The sequence below is a fragment of the Giraffa tippelskirchi genome, chromosome 10 (genome assembly GCF_054371585.1).
Source record: "Giraffa tippelskirchi isolate mGirTip1 chromosome 10, T2T-mGirTip1v1.2.pri, whole genome shotgun sequence".
Lineage (NCBI taxonomy): Eukaryota > Metazoa > Chordata > Mammalia > Artiodactyla > Giraffidae > Giraffa > Giraffa tippelskirchi.
The window spans coordinates 114,815,389-114,841,352 of record NC_137284.1 but is presented as its reverse complement, the minus strand read 5'-3'; the positions used below and the strand labels follow the sequence as shown (position 1 = coordinate 114,841,352).

General features: G+C 38.5%; 2 protein-coding genes across 16 annotated transcripts in view; one reads left to right on the top strand and one right to left on the bottom strand.

The window, feature by feature from the left end:
• Positions 1 to 21,158, top strand: part of SNX10 (sorting nexin 10) — a 96,078-nt gene extending 74,920 nt beyond the window's left edge. For 10 of the 13 annotated variants that reach the window (XM_081533817.1, XM_081533820.1, XM_081533824.1 and 7 more), the window contains 5 exons: positions 7,798 to 7,884; positions 11,297 to 11,397; positions 12,167 to 12,265; positions 20,334 to 20,546; positions 21,002 to 21,158. In XM_081533817.1, the coding sequence (XP_081389943.1) occupies positions 7,798 to 7,884; positions 11,297 to 11,397; positions 12,167 to 12,265; positions 20,334 to 20,546; positions 21,002 to 21,083 (582 nt within the window). In that variant the 3' untranslated portion in view covers positions 21,084 to 21,158. Of the gene's footprint in view, positions 1 to 3,259; positions 3,379 to 3,830; positions 3,973 to 7,797; positions 7,885 to 11,296; positions 11,398 to 12,166; positions 12,266 to 20,333; positions 20,547 to 21,001 lie in introns of those variants that run through there. The other 3 variants (XM_081533827.1, XM_081533826.1, XM_081533828.1) reach the window with 3 other exon arrangements.
• LOC145523488 (uncharacterized) lies at positions 19,886 to 25,656 on the bottom strand. Of its 3 annotated transcripts, XM_081533831.1 has the most exons (3): positions 24,589 to 25,656; positions 24,304 to 24,367; positions 19,886 to 20,491 (listed from the first exon to the last, which is right to left on the bottom strand). In XM_081533831.1, the coding sequence occupies exons 1-3, from the start codon at positions 24,832 to 24,834 to the stop codon at positions 20,460 to 20,462; spliced, it is 342 nt and encodes a 113-aa protein (XP_081389957.1). In that variant the 5' UTR covers positions 24,835 to 25,656; the 3' UTR covers positions 19,886 to 20,459. The 3 variants fall into 3 exon arrangements, 2 of the variants coding, with proteins under 2 accessions (XP_081389957.1, XP_081389955.1); XM_081533829.1 differs by lacking the exon at positions 19,886 to 20,491 and having other exon boundaries at positions 24,137 to 24,367; XR_014066617.1 differs by lacking the exon at positions 19,886 to 20,491 and having other exon boundaries at positions 24,284 to 24,367; positions 25,269 to 25,445.
• Positions 25,657 to 25,964: the final 308 nt, after the last annotated feature.

The window sequence follows — 25,964 nt, the reverse complement described above, 5'->3', positions numbered from 1 at the left end:
TATATTGCTTAAAACCTCTTATTCTGCCCTTTTTCCCCCTTGTGCAATTTATTTGTTGAAGAAACTGCATCTTTTGACCTGTAGACATTTTCATATTCTGGATTTTGCTGATCTTTCAGGTTCTTGTGGTGTAGTTTAACACAGGTTGGCAATTATTTCTTGTTGTAAAAGGTGAGTCATTTTCCACTGGACTTTTCCTAATGTATTATGAGATGCAGAAAGGTAACTGTACTTAATTCTGGATGCTGCTTGTGTAGAGAAACTTGCAACATCACAAATTATTATAATTCATGTAAAAGGCAAAGCTCACCACAGTTATTTATCCTGAAGTAATAAAAGCTTTCTTGAAAGTCATCATTCAAAACTGCCAGAGCATGGCATTTAAACCTACTTCAAGCTATAAAGTGACAAGTAACATCCCTTGTAGTATGTCTTTTAGGTTATTTATCATAACTGTTATCAGGAAATACAGGAAGGTTACTTGGTACATTTCTTCTGCCTTTCAAGCATGTTATTTGTAAAGAATGTAGTTTGGGTGAAATGGGCTAAATTTTAGCTTTGAGATTGTTATGTGGGAGTCCTGGCTAGAACCCTGGTGAATAAGGTGTTGGGTTAAATTCTGTTCTCTGCCGGCACTGAGCCAGGGCTCAACACATTTTAATAGAATGAATGAGTCTTCCAGTTCAAATACATGAACATATAAAATGGTATATACTTTGGAGTAGGAAAAAAATGTTCTGAGAAAGGGAGCACAAAATGAAACAAGTTTTCATTTTTGTGATAGAAAATTCTCATCAAGGCTATAAAAAACTGAAACTCACTAGCACCTAACACCTTGTATTTTGGGTATTAGCTTTTGTCTCTGTTCATGTTTTTGTAATCCGAATAAATGTTTTTTTCAGTTAACACAGTTATGTTTACTGTACTATAAAGATTAAAGCTAGACTACAGTGAAGATTTAAAAATGTATGTCAAGATGGCTAAAATAAAAAAAATAGTGATAATACTGTTAGAAACTGATAGGTATATAGTGACATATCATTGTGGTATTAATTTGCATTTCCCTAATGGCTTCCTGGGTAGCTCAAATGGTAAAGACTCTGCCTGCAATGTGGGAGACCTGGGTTTGATCCCTGGATCGGGAAGATCCCCTGGAGAAGGGCATGGCAGCCCACTCCAAAATTCTTGCCTGGAGAATTCCATGGATAGAGGAGCCTGGTGGGCTACAGTCCATGGGGTCACAAAGGGTTGGACACAACTGAGCGACTAACACACACACACACAATGGCTAATGATTTTGAGCATCTTTTCATGTGCTTCTTTGCTGTCTGTATGTCCTCCTTAGTGAAATGTCTCTTCATGTGTTTTGCCCATTTTCTAGTTGAATTCTTTGTTTTTTTTTTTTTTTTTAATGTTGGGTTTTGAGAGTTCTTTATATATTCTAACTACAAGTCCTTTGAAGAATGAGTGATTTGCAGATATGTTCTTCTAGTCTGTAATTTGTCTTTGCAGCCTCTTTGCAGGAGGTGCTGAGCAAAGGTTTTTAATTTTGGTGAGGTAGAATTTAGCTCTTTCCTTTTTTAAAAAAAAAAACATTTTAAAGAATTTATTTATTGTATTTTATTTTTTTGTCTGAAGTGTGTGGCATGCAAGATCTTAGTTCCCCAACCAGGGATCGAACCTGTGCCCCCTGCATTGGGAGTGCTGAATCTGGACAACTCCTTAGCTCTCTTACCTTGTATGAATTATACTCTTGGTGTCAAATCTAAGAGCTTTTGTCTAACTGTAGGTTGCAAAGATTTTCTCCTATATTTCTTTTCTAAAAGTTTTACTGTTCATTCAATCACTAACTCATGTCCCACTCTTTGTGACCCCATGAACTGCAGCATACCAGGCTTCTCTGTCCATCACTCGCTCCCTGAGTTTGCTCAAGCTCTTGTCCATTAAGTCAGTGATGCCATCCAACCATCTCATTCTCTGTTGCCCCCTTCTCCTCTTGCCCTCAATCTTTCCCAACATCAGGGTCTTTTCCAGTGAGTCAGCTCTTCGCATCAGTGGCCGAAGTATTGGAGTTTCAGCTTTAGCATCAATTCAGTTCAGTTCAGTCGCTCAGTCATGTCCGACTCTTTGTGACCCCATGGACTGCAGCACGCCAGACTTCCCTGTCCATCACCAACTCCCAGAGCTTGCTCAAACTCATGTCCGTTGAGTCGGTGATGCCAGCCAACCATCCAATCCATAAATATATACAAAGAAGTATATACTCCTTCGATTTTTTTTTAACATCGTCTTATGATTTTCAGCATACAGAACCTATACATCCTTTGTTTTTGAATCTTCTAGGAAATTGATTGGTTAATTAATTCTCAAGCATTTCATGAGCACTTACTAATGGGTGTCAGTACTGTGCTTGGTGCTAGAAATATAAAAATAAAATATAAGACGTTTGAGAGGCTTGTGGGACAGAATTTCAGAAGAGCATGCTGGTTGAACTGATGCTGTAGCTAATAGCAAAGAAAATAATTTTTTCCACTCCAGAATAATGCACTTATATGAAATTTAAAATACAGTGAAATTGGAGATTTATTATTTATTGCTTAAGAACCACCAGATATAATGTATTTAATGCACTGGCTTTGGAGCAAGGCAGACCAGAGTTTGAAACCTAGCTGAGCCTATTGGCCATTTGACTTTGAGCCAGTTGTTTAAGCTTTAGAAGCTCATTTCTTCTTTTTTTTAGTCTGTCACATGGAGTAATAATATTACTGACCTCTTAGGATTGTTGTAAAGATTAAAGGAAAACATGTGTAAAACACCACAGTGCATGACCCATACGCATGCTTTGTTCAGTATGGTGATTTTTAGTGTTGATTTCATCTCATATAAGGACTAAGGGAAAAAAGACAAGGTAGATGGATACATGGATAAAGGTTGAACCTGGAATGGGGCTGGGAGAGTGAACGGGGTACACTGAAACCAAGGTGTGATCATTATAAGACAACATAGGAATTAGATTTTCAAACAATGCAGCAGTCTTTCTTCAGAAGCCTGTTTTCACATGGAGAACAGTAGGGATCAGTTAGCTTAAATTTTTAATTCTACTCTGCCTGACTTCTTCCTTCATACTAGAAATAATCATTAGGCCCAAGAAGTCATTAAAGTGTTTAATAAGGTTATTAAATTGACTAACTGCTGCTGCAGAAGCAATTTTCATAGGAAATCCATATGATTCTAGGTATGGAACTTGGAGCTGTCCTTTGTGGCTGACAGGCTGTCAACATTCCCTTGAAGGATGGTGGGCAGGATCATGAGGGATGCGTCTAATTAAGAGATTATAGGTGAACCTTGGCTTCCTGGGTGTGCTGTTCATAGCTGGAAGTATCGTGAAACTTCACTAATTCCTACTAATTGTGGAGTGGGGGAGGGGAGGCCCATCTGAATTATGGAATATTTTAAAATAAATATACTTTTATTACTTTCAAGTACGTATTTTAACTCCAACTAGGCAAACAAATTGTCATCTGGTAGAAGTCTTAGGGGACTCCGGTTATTGGAGCTTTCAGGATGATTTTCAATTATTTCTATGTAAATAGGTGATTCTGGAGTTCTTTAGGGTGCTCGAAAAACAGTTGATTCTCATAGATCTTGAACATTGCTCTTGTAGCCATGTGCTGTTAATTGGCACACCCTTAGAGGAAGGGGTTTGTTAAGATAAACTTTAGACCAGCTGCTAAATAACTTATCATTAATTCATGGAGTCCAAGAACCCAAGTGGATGAGGTTTTCATTTCAGTAGAAGTTTGATCTCATCTTTATTTTTCCCCCTGAAGGCAATTCATTTATTCCTACAGGCATTCATTTATTCATTAAGTGATATTAATGGACTGCTTTGGATGTACTAGGCACTCAAGTTATACTGCAAAGCCTAAGCTACCCTAAAGGAGCTTAGCATCTAGTGAAGGAGGCCAGCAGGTAAGTACAGTGCAACAAGGCACGGTGAAAAGAGAGGATGCCCAAGGTCTGCCCAGAGGCAGTAGGGGCTTGGAGAAGAGTCAAATTAATCAGACTGGATGAATCTGAGGATTTCCAGAGGAATTCCAGAAGGATTTCTAGAGACTGAGTTACATTTTGAAAATGGATTTGAGTTAGCAAAAAATGAAAGAAAGAACCAGATGATGACGATAAAGGAAAAAGCAGAAAGCGGGATGAGGACAGCAGTCCAGGCAGAGAGAACAGTGTGTTCAAAGGCACACAGGTGTGAAATGACCTGTTATGTATGGTGACCCAAGCTTCACCTTTGGAGATAAGTAGAATGAAAATCATGAAAGGCTGTATTGTGCTAGCTACAGACTTTGAACTTGATCTTGAAGGTCATGGGACAGGTTTTGTAGGATTTTGAGCAGGAAAATGATATCATCAGATGTGTGCTTTGGAACTTGTTTTAGTATGGGGGATGAATTGGATACAGGCCCAGAGATCAATTAACACTTGCGTTAACATTGGGCATGCTATCCATCCATGGGTCAGAGCACTCACAGAGGGAATAGAGTGGTGGGTGTATCAAAGGAGGGTGAAACTGCAGGACTTGGTCAGTTAGTCAAAGACAGAAGTCTGGGGACTCTGGATTTTTGGCTGGGGTTGCTGGGGATGAGATGAGGAGGAGGATGTGGGGAGGGTGTGGACTCTGTGCGCTAGTGGGATTTTCAAGTGAGCCTTCTAGGCAGGAGGCTGGATATGTGGGGAGATGCCTGGACCGAGATGGAGAGAGAATCATCAGTTCATGCTGAGTGCTTGAAACCATATGTTTGGATGAGGTCACCCTGGAATGGTAGCAGGATGTGAAGAACAGCATCTTGGGATGGCTCTCAGGGCCACGGCGACGTGGAGGGGAATGAGAAGGAAGGAAGCTTACCATTTAGCACTTCAACCAAGTTAAAGATTTTCAGGACTGAGAAAGTATTTGGAGACTTAGCACCATAGTTAATTTTGAGTGTGCATTTAAAGTGCATTGCTGTGTTCTTAGGAGATTTTTTTTTTCCCAGCATAGTTTTAGAATCTGTTTTCAACATACCCTTCCCTACATAAAGATTAGATGTAATGAGTATTAATAAAGGTAGAATCTGAGAATTCTACCCCATTAAGATGAGGAAACTAGGTTCCTTACTGTAATTTGTCATTTTGATATTCATTTCTTCTACAAATATTATGAGGGGCCTGCTCTGAGTCCTGTGAAATCTTTAGGTCTCTCTGTCTTTCACTGAAAAATTACAGTATTAAAGTATTTTCTACTAGGTTCTTAAATTAATAAATTTATACTTAAAAAAGATAATTGGGTTAGCTTTTCTGAATTGCTTATTGCCAAGGTTTATGGGAAGACCTTCATGCTTTGGGTTTATAAGCACTTTCCTTTCTATGTAATATTTAACTTCATGTAGAACAATAAAAATTTTCCTGGTGCTTTCACAGGTATTTTATAATTTGGTCCTCTTAATGAACAGCTGAGATAGGTTGGATAGGCATCATTCCTATTTTCCTGATGTAGAAACAGAGGCTCAGTGAATAAGCACATAATTTAGGAAGTAAGTGAACAAGAATTTACCCCGGTCTTGTGACCATAATTTCAGTGTCCTTTCCATGAAAAGGGACATATTACTCAAAGTTTAGATGTTAGTAGTTGGGCAATAGCAAACAGGGAGGAAAAGTTCTGATTTTTTTGAGAATTATTTGTCATTACTACCACCTTCAATTAATAATATGTTGAGTGGTCAAGGAGTCTGTGATGGTGTAGTAACTGTGGATTCTATAATTTTAGTTCAGAAACCCTTTTTTAAATGACAGGTTTGTAGAAAATTGACAAATGCATTTGTTTGTCTTTTCATTTTTGTTTAACCTGGGTAAAGGCTCACTATTTCAGTAATGGGTGCGTGTCTTCTACTGTTAATATGGAACATTGAACTCTTGGAAATATTTAATTTCCCCTGTGGGATTTTCAAGAACTTCTGCTTCTCCAGTGGAAAAGTGGAGCTGCCAGCACCCTGTGAGGGAGTGTAGCTTACATGTGACTGGATGACTAGGAGCCTTCTCCCTTAGTTGGGCTGAACGGGGGCAGGATAACCTTGTTAGCCCTTGTCAACATTCTGTCTTGCCCTGAGTGTGTGGGGACAATTTAGAGGGTTAGATGTGGTCTACCCTGGACTCTGGTCTTCTCTCCTGTTCTTAACCTATTTGTCCCTCTGTTTATTGATTTACTGATGATTGATTCATTCCTTCTAAGAACTATGGGTGTGTGAAAAGCACTGCGGGAAAGTGAGTTACGTGCACACACTCTGGTAGGAGATGGAGATGAAATGTGTACTGAGGGCAGGGTGCCTGGGTTCTGTTTCATTTCTGCCCCTGGGCAGGATCTGCTTTACACTGAACCAGTCACACTTTATGTAAGAGGGGCTCTTATCAACAATTGTGTTTATAATCCTTCTTATAAGTAAGAATGTGCGTTTAAGAAATAATGGCCAAAATGTTTAGAACATTGGTGTATTGTTGCCTTGTTTTTATTGTCTGTCTTCTAAACGACTTTAAAAATACATAATGAAAAGATTTTAAAATGAGTCTTTTTGGAGCATTAACTCTCATATTGAGGACATATTGAGGACAAGCAGAAGGACAGAAATGCAAGAACAAAGTATTACTTTAGAAGGTGAGACTTATAGATAGCAAAAGCTATTTAAGGGAATATGAACTGTTTTTCTGATTTTCTGTTAATTTTCTGTCTTGCAAACTCTCATTTTATTATCTGCATAACAGAATAGATGTTCTTTGTCCAGAAACTCCATAATATTTCTTCTTCTGCTGCTCTGGTGGATTGACAGCCTGCTTCTCAGATGTGCCAAAGCAAAGCAGTAGAAATGCCTATAATTTCAGTCTTGAAGTCTTTTTTTTTTTTCAAAACAAAAGGTTAAAATATTTAAAATGAAATTTAATTAGCAAATTTATAATCACCAAATGAATAAATGATACTTTCAAAGATCATCATGCCAAACGTAACACTTTTTTGTTGTACATGTTTTCATATTTTAAAATTAAGCTGATGTAGTGAAGAGCACTTTTTACCCTGTATTTCCTGTTCTTATTATCTTTAAAAAGGAATAAAATGATCTACTCTGTATTTTTTTAACTTCTCTAACTTTTACCTATAACATGAGGTTGTTATGAAGAAGTAGTTTACCACATGGGAAAGTATATTTTAAAAATAGAAACGTATGTCAAAAGTACCCATCTTTCTATTCATATTATTAAGTTAGTATTGCTTATTCTCAGGGCATCGGGGTGCACAAAAGTAATTTTCAACTCTCCTTGCTTGCTTTTCACATGACCTTTGTCACTCTTTCTTATTAGTGTTCTAGCAAGTAACTGATCAGGCAGGGCCTGTAGTTTCAATGCAGAGAAATGAAGAAAGTACAAAGTGACCTTTTTAAAAACTTGATACAAATGTGAACCTATTTTTCATGATTAAAAATTGAAAATCAGTTTCAGAATACTCCGTTCTTATTGTCTTCATATAACCTGTAAAAGCAAATCGCGCCCAGCTCGGTTTTGCGTTATTATAAAAATTCCATTTGTGGCAATAGTGTTTTTTGGACTTCCTGTGGTGCTTGATTCATTAACTTCTTGTTTTTTTAAAGGATGACAACCACATCAGTTAAAGCTCCTTTCAGTTTTGTTCTAGTACAGTCATTTCTCTCAGCCCTTCCGAGCCCTACTTGCAATTCTGAAATATATTTCTTTGTGATGCCCTTACAGGAATTTGTAAGTGTCTGGGTTCGAGATCCCAGGATTCAGAAGGAGGACTTCTGGCACTCTTATATCGACTATGAGATATGTATTCATGTAAGTATGCCATCAATAGTACATAGAAATCATAGTAATTTTTAAGTAGCATACATTTGATGGGTACTGTAAGTGAAATTTATAAAAATGTTTCTAATTCAAAGAACTGAATTTGAATGATTGCAACTAATGCTTGTCTCTTAAATGAAGTAGTATGATGGTTCCTAAAGTTGAAAAATGGACTTATTTGAATTCTTCGTTGTACCTTTGTTAATATTAATATTTTAATGTTTATTGCCTTCATGTTGAAGATGTGAAACATCTAAAATTCACAAAGAGTTTTTATAGCTCATTAATGGTATTTCTTTATGATCTGTTATGGCATATTTCTGCAGACTATATTACCCAATAAATCTTGAGTTCTGAGAGGGCGTAGAGTTCTCTGGAAAAGAGATGTGCAGTGTTTTATATGTAGAACAGAAAAGTGGGAAATGAATATGTGCAATTATTTTTGCCTTGGTCTCAATTCTGAGTAATTAAGAGAGGTAATTAACTAGAAATGACTTATTTTATTTGGAAATAATACTGTATCATAATCTTTTGAGGAGTATTTGGTGTTGTGTGGCCTCCTATAATTATCTTGAATAAGGGTCAGCTATCTTTTTCTGTAAAGGGCCAGGTAGTAAAAATCTTTGGCTTTGTGGGCCATACAGACTCTCAGAATCACTGAAAGCAGCCATAAACAATACATAAATGAATGAGTATAATTGTGTTCCAATAAAAATTTATTTGTGAAGACAAGTGGCATGTGGATTTGGCCCACAGGTGTATATAGTTTATTGGCCCTTGACCATGAAGATAGTTACTTCTTTTGTCTGATTTAGTCCAGACTTCTCTTGAGAGCATAGAAATGGGCTCAGATTTTATCTGTGACTGTGTAGTATTATACAAGTGAGATAAAATTTAGCCACTCTTTACTCTTCCCATTGTTAATAGCTAAATTGTTATATTGGGCACCTCAGTGCCACCAAACTTCTCTTTTTTCTCCTTTCTTCCCTTTTTCTTTCAAAATTCCTCAACTTAGAAAATAAAGTAAAAACTCAGAATGCTTTTTTTGATGATGGTGTTGAAGGCCATTATCAGGGTATGCCTTGTATTTTGGTTTTGTTTTGGTTTTACTCATAAGGTCACACTAGATATGCATTCTGTGTGGAAAATTATAACACGAGTATATAAGACTGAGCATTTGAAAATGAAATGAAATTCTTTAGTTGCCTTTTGACTTCCTCTAAAAAATTTGTGGGTCAAATTTTGGCATATTTATTGACACACTTTATAGTAGGTATGAAATTTAATTATCCTCAGGGAGTTAATGAAAGTATAGATCCTTCTTTTCTACATAACTAACTTGATGTGAGTTCAGAAATGTCTATTAAAAGCCAGAAATGATGGGTTCCACAAGTACTATTTGGTGGTGCTCTGACATTTTTCTGTGGTGGTAGTGGTTGGCGTTTCTCTGAGATGCTAATACATTGACAATAAATACATGTTCTTGGTTTGGTAGATAGCAGAAACCAGCAACTAGATTTAGAGGAACTTAATAAATTAGTGATCTCAGTGTAGCCTAATCCCGAGGAGGCTTCCACCTGTTATATGATTAGGAATGGTTGGGGAGCCTGGATAGTTCTAGTTAGCCTCGCTTAGACACTGGACCCGTAGACCCATAGAGCTTTGCAGGTAGAGGAGCTGGTGTTACCCATTTAAATGAGCCTCAAGGGAAATAATACCAGGCAACTCTGAAGTTGTAGCATTTACCTGGAATTTTAAACTAATGGACAGTCAAGGTGAGTAGCCCTTCATGTATTCTCTCTTGAGCTTGTCCTGCAAATGAAGGACTTATAGATAGACTTTTGTCTGGTGTGGGCACCACATGGATCTCCAGTTATTCCATCCCTAGTGGTTCTGAGCAGAGAAATGAAGGGAGCTGACCTGGACACCGTCTATGCCCGAGGCTCAGGAGGCTCTGCAGTGGCCTGGTCCTCTCTGGGGAGAGAGCACTGAGGATGCCCACCCAGGCCTCATTAGGGCACGAATTCTGATGTAAACCGCCTGCCAACTGAGTCCCCAAGGGTCACATTAGAGGGAGGCCCTGGTGTGCTTTGAAATCCACACACACAATATTATTATTGTGCCACAAACTCCATCTAGCACATTTTGCTGCCGAATTGTCCACAATGAGATTTAGGCCAATAACTACTTTGTGGACAAGTTTCTTCACCTCTCTGCATCCTGAGATTCTTTGAATTTTATAAAATTCAGGAATACCGGGAACTGGGCCATACATCTCACGGGAACGGTCAGGAATTAATGCCTGCTATCACTGACACTTCCCAGAGAAAACAGCCTTTGGGTGCATATTAAGCAAGTTGATAACAGTTTTTGAAATAATATCAATCTCTGGGGCAAAAAAATTTCTCATTTGGCAATATAAAGATTATGAATAGAATGTTGAAATTAATAGGCAGAATAGAGATCTTCTTACAAAACCAATAGACATAAGCCAGTCTCTTGTTTTACAAAAAGGAGAAACAGCCTTGGGTAAAACCCACAGGAGAAGCATCGAGTTTTGCTTCAGGTAGGAACTCTGAGGGTGGCTTTTCCTAAATCTGCCTTAAGGTAGCAGAAAGTACCAGTTACATCTAGTAACTAATGATAATATTAAGAGATAACATTTGCCATTGCATATTGTCAATCCTGACAATGACCCTGGGAAACAGGGATGTGCTATTTTGTCCCCATTTTCCCACCCGAGGAACTGGAGTTCAAGTCACTTGCCTTATAGCAGAGCCAGTACTGGACTTTGGGTCCTCCACACACATACTTGTCCTGTGCACCACATGCCTCTTTCACTCAATCACACTCTCTTGCACACCTAGTAGAGAAGGGGAATGCTGATCTCTTGTTTAAAGGTGATTTCAGGATCCCAGGTGATTTGTGTGGTCTGTGGCGATGGCCATATCAAGGACGTGGCCTTCTGCAATGTCATATTCAGGACCATGAGAAGGTGTCTCTAATCCCCAAAGGCTTCTCCATGGATGGATGGGTGGGGTTAAATGCAGTGGATGACTCTGAGCTTTAACTGATCATTTATGCTTCAGGATTTTGTCTAATGTTTATGATTTGTCTCTGAAAGGAGTGCTATAGATGAGCAGGGAGCTACATCAGGACTCAGGGAAAGGCAGGTTCATGCCTTGCCCCAAGACATCACTGCTCATTAATGTCACCCCAGCTGTCTTCATGGATGCTATGTTGGTGGGTTGTATGCAAGATTTGAGTCTGGCATAAATGCAAATCTATTTTTTATTTTTAAAATCCTACTTTGAATGAATATTGGGGCATATAGAGTGTTATAGAGACAAGAAAAGCATGTTTTCCTCAAGTGAGGCTTATGTTTTTTGTTTTCTTTAAACAGACCAATAGCATGTGTTTTACAATGAAAACATCCTGTGTGAGAAGAAGGTATAGAGAATTTGTGTGGCTGAGGCAGAGACTCCAAAGTAATGCATTACTGGTGTAAGTGATTTAAAGAGTATATTGAGAAGACTTTATTATTATATTCAATATTTAAAAATTTGACACACCACGGCTCAGGCGGTAAAGCATCTGCTTACAATGCAGGAGACCCGGATTCAATCCCTGGGTCAGGAAGATCTCCTGGAGAAGGAAATGGCACCCCACTCCAGTATTCTTGCCTGGAAAATCCCATGGACGGAGAAGCCTGGTAGGCTACGGTCCATGGGGTCACAAAGAGTCGGACACAACTGAGCGACTTCACTTTCACTTTTATATATAAAATAAGCAACAATGATTTACTGAATAGCACAGGGAACTATATTCAATATCTTGTAATAACTTATGGATAACAATCTGAAAAACAATGGAAAACACCCGAAACTAAGATAATATTGTAAGCAATATACATCAATTAAAAAATTGACATGTATTGATATACATGAAGGATTTTGTAGGCTTTCTTCTCGATTGCAATATACAGCTTTATTTTTTTGGCCATTACCTCTGAATTCAAAATTTACCACTTGAATTATACTAATTTATAGGAGTATTGATCATTAAAGGCCTCAAAAATGTTTAAAAATATTTTTTCTTTAAGTTAACTGATTTTTTCATACCCTTATTGTATAATGTAACTATAAAATATGTGTAAAATTATATAATAGTTGTGTGATAATTATCATGCATGATTTGCTTTCATTTTGAGGGATTTCTGTAACTAAATCACCTTGATTTGATGATTAAAAATTTTTTTTTTCTTTCTCATAAGACAACTGCCAGAACTTCCGTCTAAAAACCTATTTTTCAACATGAACAATCGCCAGCATGTAGATCAGCGCCGTCAGGGTTTGGAGGATTTCCTCAGAAAGTAAGTGTGCAAAAACTCTGGTGGCAGATGGGAGATGTGAGCACAGTGCTCTGTAAGAATTGAGGGTCTTGTGGTCAAGCCGGAGAGAATGTTCTTATTTCTAAAATGCTGATAATCTGCTTTGGAGGGATGCTCAGTAATTCATTTCCTATATTGTTGGTCATTCAGTTATGTCTGACTCTTTGTGATCCCATGGACTTTAGTCCACCAGTCTTCTCTGTCCAAGGGATTCTCCAGGCAAGAATACTGAAGTGGATTGCCATTCCCTTCTCCAGGGGATCTTCTCAACCTAGGGACTGAACCTGGGTCTCCTGCATTGTAGGCAGATTCTGAACCACCAGGGAAGCTAGTTTAATCCCTACCTCCATCCTCACATGTCTTTCTTTTCTCTGTGTATCCGATTTCCTTTCCTTTCTCTCAAAAGAAAATCAATCATTGGATTTAGAGCCCACCCTAAATCCAGGATCATCTATCTTGAGATCCTTAATTTAATTACCTGCTAAAACCTTATTTCCAAATAAGGTCATGATCACGGGTTACTGGGATTTAAGAAGAACATCTCTCTCAAGGAGACACAATTCAATCCTCTACAGTAACTTTCAGCTATGGCCAATAGAAGCCAATACTAATCCTCCTCAGAACTATAAATCCATTTGTGCCCTGTGTGCTGAAGTCAGACATTCCCTATATTAGAGCACCATCTTGTGGCTCGCCTCACACAGTGCATATTCAGGACCAAACCTTCCAGAAAGAAAACAATGAACTAATTCAATCAGATAATAAATATATACTCCCTTAAGCTATAAAGCAGAGCCAAATTGCTTGGGAATTTAGCTGACAAGAGTAAAATTTGCCGGGAAACAAATGTGTCTTATTAAAAGGCACTTCTTAGAAACTCTCTTTATTTACAAGGTTTAGGATTGACATACCAACATCCGCGCTACAGTGGGCTGCTAATACTGTTCTGAGCTCCTCTAAGTGAATAACTTGTTGCTATTCTTTGGAGGGAATGTTTATAAGGCAGTATTTATTGGTGTTTGAATAGTCTTGGTGGGTTATTAGGGCCTCCCAGGTGGCGCTAGTGATCAAGAACCTGCCTTCCAATGCAGGAGATTTAAGAGACATGGGTTTAATTCCTGTGTCAGGAAGATCTGCTGGAGAAGGGCATGGCTACCCACTCCAGTATTCTTGCCTGGAGAAGCCCATGGACAGAAAAGCCTGGCAGGTACTGTCCATGGCGTTGCAAAGAGTAGGACACAGCTGATTGTCTCAGCACACATGCACACAGTGTGTTATTAACTCTGGAGCACTTGGTAATGGTTGGTACTGCAGTGAAAGTGACTTGAATTCACCCTGCTATAATTCCTCTTTTTTTTCTCCACTCTGTAATACTGGAATATCCATCCCATGGGACAACACAATGATCTGCACACAGACTCTGAGGCCAGATGCCTGGGTTCAAATCCTGCTTCTGCTACTTATTAGCAGGGAATTTAGGCAAGCCTTTTACCTCCTCTGTGCTTGTGTTTGCCTACCTGTAAAATGGGATAATAATAGTATCTACTTCGTAAGGCTGTCAAGAGGATTAAATCAGTTAATGAATGTAAAGCACTCACAACAGACTGAAATATGATGTGTAATATCCAAGTATCAGCCATTATTTTAATGCACTTAGACATGAAATAGCTTTGAGCTAATTTTTCTATCTTCCTATTTATAGAAACGTAAATAGGCTGAGTCCTGTGGCTACTAGTGAGTGGCAGGGCCCAGTCTCCTGAACTCTTTTTCTACTAGTTTCAGGATCTGAAGCCATCTTTTGAGTTTCTACTCGGCACCTTCGAGCAAGCCTGAAATAATATACTGCCCTCTGGCTCTCTCTTTCTATATGGCTCACTCATCAAAGGCTTGGGTATTAAGTATCCACATGAATATTAATATTTATTTCTATTAGATTGGTATCATGCTTTTCCTTTGAAGGGGTCATGGAGACATACCGAAACAGCCAAGGTTATAAATTGGAGGAGGGCTGGAAAAGAAAAAGAAAACAGAGGAAGAAAAATGACAAGAGAACAGAAGAATCTAACCGAGCCAAGTCCTCAGAAATCCTCACAGTGGTGTTCTTTGGAATTTCATAGGCATGGCAGAACAAAGACCTGCTCAAGTTTTTCCTGCCCTTTCCCTTTCGGGATAGCTCCAATTTTAATTGTCTATATGAGACCCAGGTGGCCGATGGCCTCTCCCTAAAGACCTGATCCCCACAGACAAGTTTGCAGAGTGGCCTGTCACTCCAGATGCTGCTGGGGGAAGCTGCAGACTGGCCATAGCCAGTGAGTCCCGGACAAGGCTAGTCATATCCTGCAGTCTCCATAAGCATTTGGGAAGCTGTGTGTTTTCTGTAGGAAAGTATCCTTATTTGAGATCAAAGGACACCATGTGTCTCTTTGCTTCTGTTGCTTATTAAGCACAAGGCATGTGTTTTTTGGCCAGGAATTACTTCATTGTTTTGAACATGACCTTTCCTTGCACAATTGGGCAACCAAATTCATGCCAGTTTGAGAGTCACTAGGCTGTTGAGGGGAGGAGGCAATGGCACCCCACTCCAGTACTCTTGCCTGGAAAATCCCATGGACGGAGGAGCCTGGTAGGCTGCAGTCCATGGGGTCGCTAGAAGTCGGACACGACTTCACTTTCATTTTTCACTTTCATGCATTGGAGAAGGAAATGGCAACCCACTCCAGTATTCTTGCCTGGAGAATCCCAGGGACTCGGGAGCCTGGTGGGCTTCCGTCTATGGGGTCGCACAGAGTCAGCCAAGACTGAAGCAACTTAGCAGCAGCAGCAGCAGCAGCAGGCTGTTGAGGTGTTGTGCTTAGTTACTCTAGGTTATTCTTGCATGCTGTATTGTTTGGCAGTTTGCTGGTTGAATTTCATGCAGAGGTCATAATGGAAAGTGTCCTGGATCAGGAGCTCGAGGGATTGGGTTCCAGGTCTCCTGTGAATCTTGGCTCCTGGTTGTTTTCTGGCTCTGTAACCTCAGAAAAGTCATTCATTCTTATGAGCCTTGATTTGCTGGAAAGTGTGATAACGTAACACACGCATCACTGACCTCATAGGTAGTTGTGCCATTCAGAGGAGGGTTGGGAAAGGACTCAGTGAGCCAATATATGAAGTGACTGCTTTTGACCAGACTGGGTACTGAGGATATAGGACTGCACAAGACGGACACATATCCTTGTCCCCTTGAAGCTTCCATTCTAGCAGGGGGGCAACTGCATACTTATCAGGGATGTCTTGATTCATTAAAGTTGAATCTTGATGTCATCCAGAAGTCAAATCAGGGAGCAGACACCACTGTGATGTTATTTGTCCCGTTATGATCTGTGAACATTGGTCTCCAAGAGATAAATTTCACATGAAAAATGAAAGCTTGTGCTTCTATGTGGTCTGCTCCTGAAGGAAACAAGGAGTCTAATACCACACCATTGGATTCAGTCCTCACCTAAATGCCCTAAATGCTGTGGTCCCTGCTATCCTCCCCACCGTCTTTTCTGTCCCCCTCAAATCTGATACATAGTCCTGTTCTTTGTCCAGTGGGTGTAGAAATAGCAACCTTGCATGTCTTTGCCTCTAGTGGACCCCTCTGTCCCCCCAGCCTAAGCCCACTTTGGGAAACTGGATGCAATGTGCAACTCAGCCATCTGTGTCCTGACCCCACCTTGACGTCCTCTGAGGCCCTGTTGGCTACCCGTTAAGTGAAGCCACTGTCGGTAGCCTGTTCGTTGTTTGTAGAGCACTTTTGGAATTTAAGAAGAAAACACCACAATATTAAAGTATGAAACATGCCTGTGTATTGTAGATTTTTAGCATGTATTTTTAATTATTGCTGGCTGCACCGCACAGCATGCAGGATCCTAGTTCCCTGACTGGGGATTGAACCTGAACTCCCTGCAGTGGAAGCACAGAGTCCCAACCACTGGACACCAGGGAATTCCCTTTTGAGCATGTATTTTTAAGACTTGGTTTTTAAACTGATGATGATGAAAGGGAATGAAATTAGGGGGCTTCCCAATAAATGCCCCAAATAAACATGCTGCTTTCTGAATTCTTAAAAAACTTGGTTTTTATATAAATTTTGAAGTTATAAACCAAGAGTATTGTATATGTTCAACCTCTCTGAAACCAAAATACTGCTGTTTCTGTGAATAGGTGTGTGTCTATAATATAAATATGTATTTTTTTCCATTTTAAGGTCATCTGTAAGTAATATATATTTGATAGCAAAGTACATAGCCAGGCAGTCTTCATAGAGAAATTAGAAAGTTGTTCTTTGCTGAGGTACCAATTAAGAGGAATTTATACCATTTTATTGAAGACTGGCTATGTTTAGCTTTTTACATGTTTTACCTCAATACCTATGACAATATTAGGAGTCAAGTTTCATCTCAGTTTTATAGATAAGGAAATTATAAGAAAAGTAGAGGCATTATATTAATTCCAGGAACTGGCAGCTTTATAATTAGAACTCTTAAATGCTAGCTAAAGTTGGTATGATTGTGAAATTTTTCAAATATATTCATTTTCCCTCAGTCTTGGGTATAATCTCCCTTTGGGATTTCCTCCCTGGCTAATTTTAAATTTTAAGTCACTTTTACTAATAGTTATAAACAAAGAAGTTATAGACTAATTTATAAGCTCTGTTGGTAAGTCTCCAGCTATGAAATTGGCATTTCTACTATTTTTTTGCACTTTGCTATCACAAGTGGGCGCCAGCTTTTCCTCTTTACTGAATTCATCCTATTAATATAACTACACGTACCTTACAAGGTAGACTTTCATATTACAGTTCTATATGTCTTAAAAATTTAATGAATTTATATAAAAAATTTTTATGAAAGGATATCATGGAAACACTACAGCTAGTTTCATACACACACATGCACACACACACACACACAATTTTTATAAGTCTTTTTATGTTCAATAGAGGGCACCACAGCACAGATCATGAATGTCTTCAATGAAGATTTGTAGGTTTTATTTTTTTCTCATGGTAAGAGGTAAACAGGCTGAATTAATTTTTTTTTCTACATCAAACTGCTAACCTTCCACGTGCTATACAGATGTGTATATATATCATTATATTGGATTCTGTAGACTCCGGGCATCCTTAGTTAGGGTTACATGGTTTGCATAGCTATATATATTCTCAGCTGAAGCAATATAGAATAGACCTAATAAACTCATGTTGAGGAAAACCAGATTTTCAAATGTGTTTAATTCAAGGAAAACCAGGTTTTGCTTTGTTTAAAGTTATTATGGAGAAAGGAATAACTTTTGACTCATGCTATAAATACCATGTGCTTAAAATTCCTTTAAAATTCTAGAGGCTATTTTTTGTTCCTTTTATAAGGGCTTGAAAATTATATACGTTTATTTTTATGGAGACTTATAAAGGTGACATTTTACTGACTGTTTTACAAAGTACTCTTTATTTTAAGTTTGAAGGTGATTTTCTGCAATTAAATTTGTTTGTGGAAAATGTGGTGCAAGTATGACTAGGGTAAAAATAGGATTTAATATTATGATGGCAGTCGCAATACTCTGATATATAGTAAATCAGATATTACTTAAAATGAATTAATTATGCTTACTGAACCAGATGGGAAAACACTGTGAAAATTTTGTATTTTTAATTTTGGAATGAAACACTTGACTGAAAATAAAAATCATAAATATAATAAAAAATTATTTTTGCTTATTTAAAACTTATCCATGGAGTATGGTGGCATAAATTTAGCCAACCAGACAGAGGAAATTCACAAAACCTAAGCTGGGCAGATGTTTTTGCACTCAAGAGCCTGTATGGGTCTTCAGATCCTTCTGTGTGGGTCCTCCACATCCTTCTCCCCTTTCAGAATTGAGCTAGGTGTGCCAAGCTCCCTCTGGCTGTTCACCTGTGTGTCCTCCAGATGGCAGTATTAAGCAGAAAAGACAAGACTGGGAAATAATGAGTCTAATGTACAGTAAAATTGGAAATTGAATTATAGTTCAAGAAAAAAGACAGTAGCCTCGAGGTCCTGATCAACCTGGACTCTGATCACTTTTGTTTTCTGTACCCATGTGTTAGGTTACTAGCAAGTTAATAACAGTGTGTGACCAGTTCAAGGCTCAATAGAATTGCTTTAGACATGAAATAAAGCTAAAATGAATTTGTGTCCAATATCATTGGCATTAGTGCTCATTACTTTTGTGGTGTAATGCCTCGAAGCATCCAAAATCAATTTTAAAGATTACCCATTATTTTATAAAGAAAATAAAACACATTTCCAACAGAAACAAAGCAGTAAGTATAATCCCATGAACAGTTACTTGTAACATCGTGGGCAGGAAACCACTGACGAAAGGACACAGGAAACACTCAGTTCAAACTTCACAGCGAGTGCAAGTTAATATTAATGAGTCGTTGCTATATAAATCTTCTCTTGATTTGAAGCATTTAAAACAAGAGTGGTAAACATTTATAAATGTAGAAAATAAATCTCAAAGAGTAGTAAAAAGGATTTACTACTTTACTCCTTGTACTTGGTAAATTAATCTTTATCATGTGATATGGTCATTTACTGAGGGAACTCAGGACAGAGGACATGGAAGAGTGGAAATATTTAGCTATTTTGCTTGAGGCTTTGCCTTTTAAAAACACACAAAGGTTTTACTTTTCATTTTAGTAGGTCAGTAGAGAATGTTTTCTCAAAAACCATTTGTAAACCTATCTGAAGCAAAGAGGACAGCCAGATTTTCGTTTTGATACTGTGTATTTTTAGATGCTTGCCTTCTTTAAGAAATAACTGTCTTATTTGGAAGAGAAGGAAATATTCCAGTGACCTTGGTTTTTAAGTAAATTGATATGAATGATCAAAAGAGATTTACTTTTCTAATTAACTTGTTTACTTTTCTAACTTGTTTTCTGCATCTAAAAATGCAGAATATAAGGTAAGTTTCGTTGGTCTGAAATACTCTATTTCTCATAGATCTCCATATGAAAAATCCTGTGTTGAACAGAATTATACTTGCGTTTCAGTGTTTCAGGTTTGTCCCCAATATCCGGTCTTAGTGTCTTGTGTTATATCATTATTGAACTATTAAGAGAGACTAAATTATCATATGTCAAAATCGTTGCTAAAAAGAGAAAACCAGTTTTTATTTAAACATAAGGGTGTTCTTTGATATGCATTTCAGAAAAGACACATTAACTGATAATATGAATTTAAGCATGTGTACCTTTTGCTACAGGGCACTTTTTCATTCTCCATGTAGTTTCATTCTCCGTGATGTACTAGCTGAAATCTGTACTCCCTTTGTAAACTTTGATCTTGGAATGTGGAAAGGCTAGTATGTACTTATTACAGACTTATCATACTTTAATTACATATATGGTAAAACTGGCTGGGAGCAACTTTATTTAGTGACTCATGTTTAAAAACATACACTGCTGAAGATTTTGGAGAAATTTCTAGTCAATCTTAAGTATTCAAACAATGCTCCCTCTCAATTGAGCCCTTGTGAAGCTGTATGTAAGCATCTTTGTAAAGTTTGAAAATGTAAGACATGCTGAGAAATGTATTGACTTTTTAATAGTTTTTAATAGTCATTGAAAGTTTTGATGTTTCATGACAGCCTAACCAATAAAGATCACAGAACTGACATGCTGGTTGGCAGTAAATTTTTTAAAGGCAGAATAAATTTCTCTGACTATCTAAGCAAAATATTTCCATAATTAATCCACATGGTCATAACAGATGGTTAAATTGAAGAAATGTCCTTGAAGTTATTCTTTTCACAGCTGTTCTTAACTATTAGCTTCATGTTTTTACTCACCTAAATTTCCAAATAATCGAATAAAAGTTAACATATGCTTTCATCCTTTTAATAGGGAGAGTCTGTAATTGATGCCAAGTTTGCCATAGTAGAGAAATCACTTCAGTGGCACATTTCTAATGTTTTTCTCTCTCCCACCCTGTAACTGTCCCTCCCTGTGCACTGATCATGTCTTCTTTTTTCTTCTACATAGGGTTCTACAGAATGCACTTCTGCTTTCAGATAGCAGCCTTCACCTCTTCCTGCAAAGTCATCTGAATTCAGAAGACATCGAGGCATGTGTTTCTGGGCAGACTAAGTACTCTGTAGAAGAAGCAATTCACAAGTTTGCCTTGATGAACAGACGTTTCCCTGAAGAAGAAGAAGAAGGAAAAAAAGAAAATGATATAGATTATGATTCAGAAAGGTATTTCCTTGCATTTTGATTTAACGTATACGTATTTATATAACACATTGTACACATATGCGTGTGTATAGACATATACACACACTCCACTTTTTGTTGATGTAATACTAAGATAATGAAAAAATTAATTGACTGAGATTTTATTGAGCTGTGACAGCTCATCATAGTAGTCTTCACACACACCTCCACACTGAATTAATGAATGCAGTAGAAATTCAATTATCTGCATTCTGATTATGTGACTTTCATTTAGTCAGACTTGAATTATTCGCGTTTAAATTATCTAGCTAAAAAAATATCCAACTGCACTCCAAATGGCTAATTAAAAGTCCAAATTTCCTGTCTCTCTTTGTGACTGGAGATAATTAAAGTTCTCCTCTGTTACTCAGGCTTTGAGTGTGTTGTGAAAACCAATTTCCTCTTTTTATTATTTTCCCCCCTCTCTTCTTTTCCAGTTCATCCTCTGGGTTTGGACATAGTAGTGATGACAGCAGTTCGCACGGATGTAAAATGAGCACAGCTCCGCAGGAATCCTGAAAAATAATTCTAATGTTACCATTTTAGGAATAGCAAATTGTGTCCAGTCATAGAGAATAAAGCTTGCGAATAATATATTCTTACCTAAAGCTCACTGTCATATTAAGTATTTAAATTCGTAAAGATGTTGTGTTGTTTATTAGTGGTATTTTTATGTTGTCTTATTTTGGCTAAGCTTCTGTGAAAAGCTAAAAGCCTGTGAATGCAGCACTCTCCTTGATCAGCGCACGCTGTTGGTAAAACGAGATCCTGCCCTCAGATGAAATGATTTATATGTTTAAACAAAACCTAGTTGGCTTTATTGCATTTTAAAAGATAGGTAAATAGGTAGCATTTCAAATCCAGATGGAGCATTTCTTCTTGTATTACTGGGGCAGTGTTAGCATAAACACAGCAGGTATGTGTATGACTTACGGCACAGACCAGAATGCCTCTCTTAGACAGGCAGCTGGAATTTTGTGGGTACCTCCTCTGCACTGGAAAAACACTGAGCTTTGGAATGGTTGATTGAAATATTTTAAGAGTGTTTAACCTTTCCATTATTCTATTTCACACTTAGATGGAAAATGTATCTTATGAATAGACACATGTTACAATAATGTTTACATCTTTAAAAATAAAAAGCCCAGAAATAGCGCTAGTCATTTTGCTTATATTTGCAATATATAGAGGGCTTCCCTGGTGGCTTAGCAGTAAAGAATCTGCAATATATGATTCAGAAATACATTTTCATTGTCCAAAATCAGCTTTAACACATGGTTTCTGGGAACAAACCATTTGTTTTCATTATCTGTGTGTAATTAGAATTAGAGGTTCATGATTTATTTTCTGACTTAATGTGCAATTTCTTATCACTAGATAACTTTCAGTATCAGTGACGGTTGCTTGTTACTTTAAAAGTAGGATCTTATATAAAAATTAATAAAATTTGCCAGTAAATATTCCCATAATATAGAAAAGGATATGAACTTGCTAATTTCAGAATTAATTATTCATTTTTTAAAAGTCCTTTATTTTAAGGCATCTGCCTAAGGATTGGTATAATTTAACAAAATGTCTTTTTTTATAGTGGTCAAAAGATAAAATATCTTAGATAAACTACATTGAACTTCAAATTTCAGATGAGGAAGCATTTTCTTGAGATAACTGTTCATATTTCTTCCTTGTTGAATGGTATGAAATATCTCTGAAATTAACAAGAAGATATCTTTATATAAGGGGGATAACTTGTTGCTTTAATTAAATGTTACCTTACCCTCATTTTAACTAGGAGTTTATTAAAAGTTACTGTATTATTTTAAAAAGTTCTTTGAAAGCTTATAACTAAGACTTAACAGAAAAAAATTAAATTTAGAATATGAATGATTTCCTTAATTTTGCCTTTTTGTTTTCTGTTTGGTCTAAAATGTTATTGAAAATGTATCGTGGATCTTACTACTTTATCATCTAAGACTCATTATTTTAATACTGGAGGAAAAAAGATTTAGCAATTTCTTTTTATCTTGCTGACATGTGAAGTTTGGTATTCAGTCATTTCAGTGTGGTCACCAGCTCTTTGGCAATATGTATTTGCATTCATGTTCTGTTTTACAGTAGTTTTGAAAAGCATATATCGTGCCACCAATTGTAATGTAATTCTTAGATGATGAAATTATAGCTGTCAAAATTGATATTAAGTAATGCGTAATACTGTGGTATGTAAACTTCATGAGATCATCATTTTCACATTAAACATGAAAAAAACAACTTGTTTGTTGGATTGCTTATTTTATACAATTTATTTCTTCTGACTTAGATCTAAATTCAGTAATTTCTGAATCATCAGTAATTTTTAATGGATAATTTTTGTAAAATTTGATTTCATATTCACTGTAGTTGTATACATTTAAGGCGTTTAGCCTTGGTTTGGTTGTTTTGATATCTAAGTACTGGCTTCTTAAAACTGATTTCCTAGCAGCTGAGATATTTAAATGAACTTCAGCCCCTAGTGGCTTTCTTGCTTTGTTCAAGTCTCTCATTTTTCTCTGGCATATTTCTATAAAGCTTTCTTTAGAGAAAGAAAACAATTACTTATATAACTAAACAAAATAGATGTTTATTTAAAACTATTTAAAATGTAACAAATTTCTGGATGCTTTATGATTTATATACACCAAAACTATATTTCTCTAGCTAATTCTGCAAGGGCACGCTATTCACCTATTAAGCTAGTTTATGTGTTCTGTTTCAGAACTGATTTTATGTATAATCCAAGTGTCAACAATGAAAGTCAACAACCTGTTACTTAGGGCTTCTTTTAAAGTCTCACTTGGAAGAAAGTGATTAAAGAAATTGCGTTAAAATTTCAAGTTTTAAAAATTAGGAAAAACGGAAATGCTACTCTTGAGTTATGTACCTTAAGATATTAAATATCTTGCAGGATCTTTTTAACTCTAGTTCACATTTTACTAGATAATTAAATACAAACAAGTGATATGCAATAACCTTACTATAATAAGATAAAAAAATTGTTTTATGGCTCTTAAGAATTTAAACAAATTCATTTCGCTTAGCCACAATTATCATTATATCCCAACATTAAATTGAATGTTGTTTTGAACACAGTTTATGTTTTTTGGTGCCTTGAGGATTCATCATTATTGAGCATCTGTGGTACAGATAAGGTTTTCAACATTTCAGCCATAAAGGAGGACCCTTTTCCATGAAAGGCTTCAAAAATTTTAAGACAAAAATAGCAAAAACTTAATCTATTTCTAAGTAAGTTTTCTTCTTAATATTTAAGTCACTTAGTTGATACCTCTGAATACAATCGAGCATCTTTTCAACAGTGGGACAATTTATTTCAATACCATTTTCTGCTTTTGTTTGGAATATAGACCTTTATTATATATATAACATATGTATATATACATATTTTCAAACACAAAAAGTTGTCTGAAATTAGTTATTGTAATTAGACATTCAAAGCATAGGTACAATTTCCTTTGCACATAAAGGTCATATGAAATTAATACATTTTAGTAGAATGGAATTCAAAAATTTTAGGATGTACATAAGCAACAATTTCTTTAAATTTGAAATATTTACAAAGGATTCTGGCTTTCTTCTTTGCCATATGCAGCTCACAAACGAGTGACCATTGTTCCTTTAAGTCAAACACAATTGCTCTTCACTCTTGATGGAAACTTTTCTAGATCATTGTTAGGAACAGTGCACTCACTGGACGCTATTTTAGCTGCGCAGACTGGTAGTTGACCCCTTCTCTCCAAAATTTCAAAGACTTCCTTTCAAAATAATAGGAAACGAGAAAAAAAAATTAAGCTACAACTTTTCTGCGGAATTTAAACTCTGAAGACACTACGCAGATGGTTTATGCTAAACAGGAAAATACCCTTTCTCCCCCGACGAGAAGTGTAGATGCATCCAAAACCCCACACCGCTTGTCTCTGCTGCTAGAGGCACAGCACGGGCATAACTTGTGGTTGTGTTTTTGCTCGTTTCTTACCTCCGGGCCTTCTTTATAGCTCTGCCCCCCACCCCACCGGCGGCGGCGCTCCCGCTGCGGCACCCAGGCCGCCTGTTGGCTGCGGCGCCCGGCAGGCTCGCGCACACTCCCCGCGCCGCTGCCCGCACACGCGCGCTCCCGCTGCCTCCCGCCCGGGCCGCTCCGCCAGCGGCGACGACTGGGTGGCAGGTAGCGAGCCAGCCGGCCTCGGTCCGGTAACCCATGGCAACCGCCCTGGTAACCCATAGCAACTGCTAGGCGGAAAGAAAGAAAGAAAAAAACCCAACCCGGGTGGAGGGGGGCGGCGGGTGGTGAGTAGGAACAACAACCGCAAAGAGACAGGATTTACAGCACCGACCTGCAGTGCCCCCTCCCCTGCCCACCTGCCTCGAACGTGGGCACCGCAAGGCCCCCTTCCTAACTTTAGAATGAGAGTTTGGCGGCTTGAAAAAAATAATAAAAATAATAATGCAGAGGGGCTTGGGGTGACGGGCTTGGTGCAGGAGGGAGGTTTGAATATCGATGACCCCCGAGGACTGCAGGTTCAGTCGTTTCCGGGGCCCTGCTGGTTTGGGAGCGGGCGTGGAGCCGGCTGCAGCCAGTCGCTCGGGTGGGTTTCGGGCTTGGCTGGGTCAGGGCGGCCGGGCCGGAGCCGGGGAGGCGGCGGCGGCAGTTCTCACTCTAGGGCTGGACCCGTCTTTGTTCTGCAGAAGCTCGCGCAGCGCTGCGCCCTCGACCCCGCCGCCGGGCCCGAAAGAGGGCGAAAACGTGCCGCCAGCTAGGGTGTGGTTGCGGCCTGTAGGGGCCCGGGAGCGCTCCGGGGTCGCGATGGAGCTGGGGCGAAGCCCACGCGTTCCGAATGTTTTATCTGCGCCCGCAACGCACACGTGCGTTGCCCCCTCTCCTCTGTAGTCTCTGCAGAGCCCTAAATAAACCCTGCGGTGGAAGCGCCTTCGCGTTAATGCGCCCCCTCCCTTCTGGGTAGGGAGGGGACAGGTGCGCTTGGTTGCGGGACTGGGTCGCCGAGGAAAAAGCGCGTGCTTCTGGGTCCTGAAACGGCCCTGGGTCAAGGTTTAATGTGTGCGCGTGTGTGGAGGGAGTGTGGGGGAATGTATAGGGAGAGACAAGTCCCTCACTCCATGAGAGCCGGGAGCCCAGAGGCCGAGCTTCCTTTACCCTGGAAAAAGGGCGCGGCTGGTGGCAGACCCGGTGCAAGGCTGCAGGAGGACAGAGGGGGGCGCTGCCAGGCCAGCGTGGTGGCCCGGCGATCCGGGGGAGAACGCGCCGCCTGGGGTCTGGCTAGCCTCTGTGTCGTGGTGTGGTGGGGAGGCTTCCAAGTGGAAAGAACCCACGCTCTACACAGGTTTCCGTCGGTA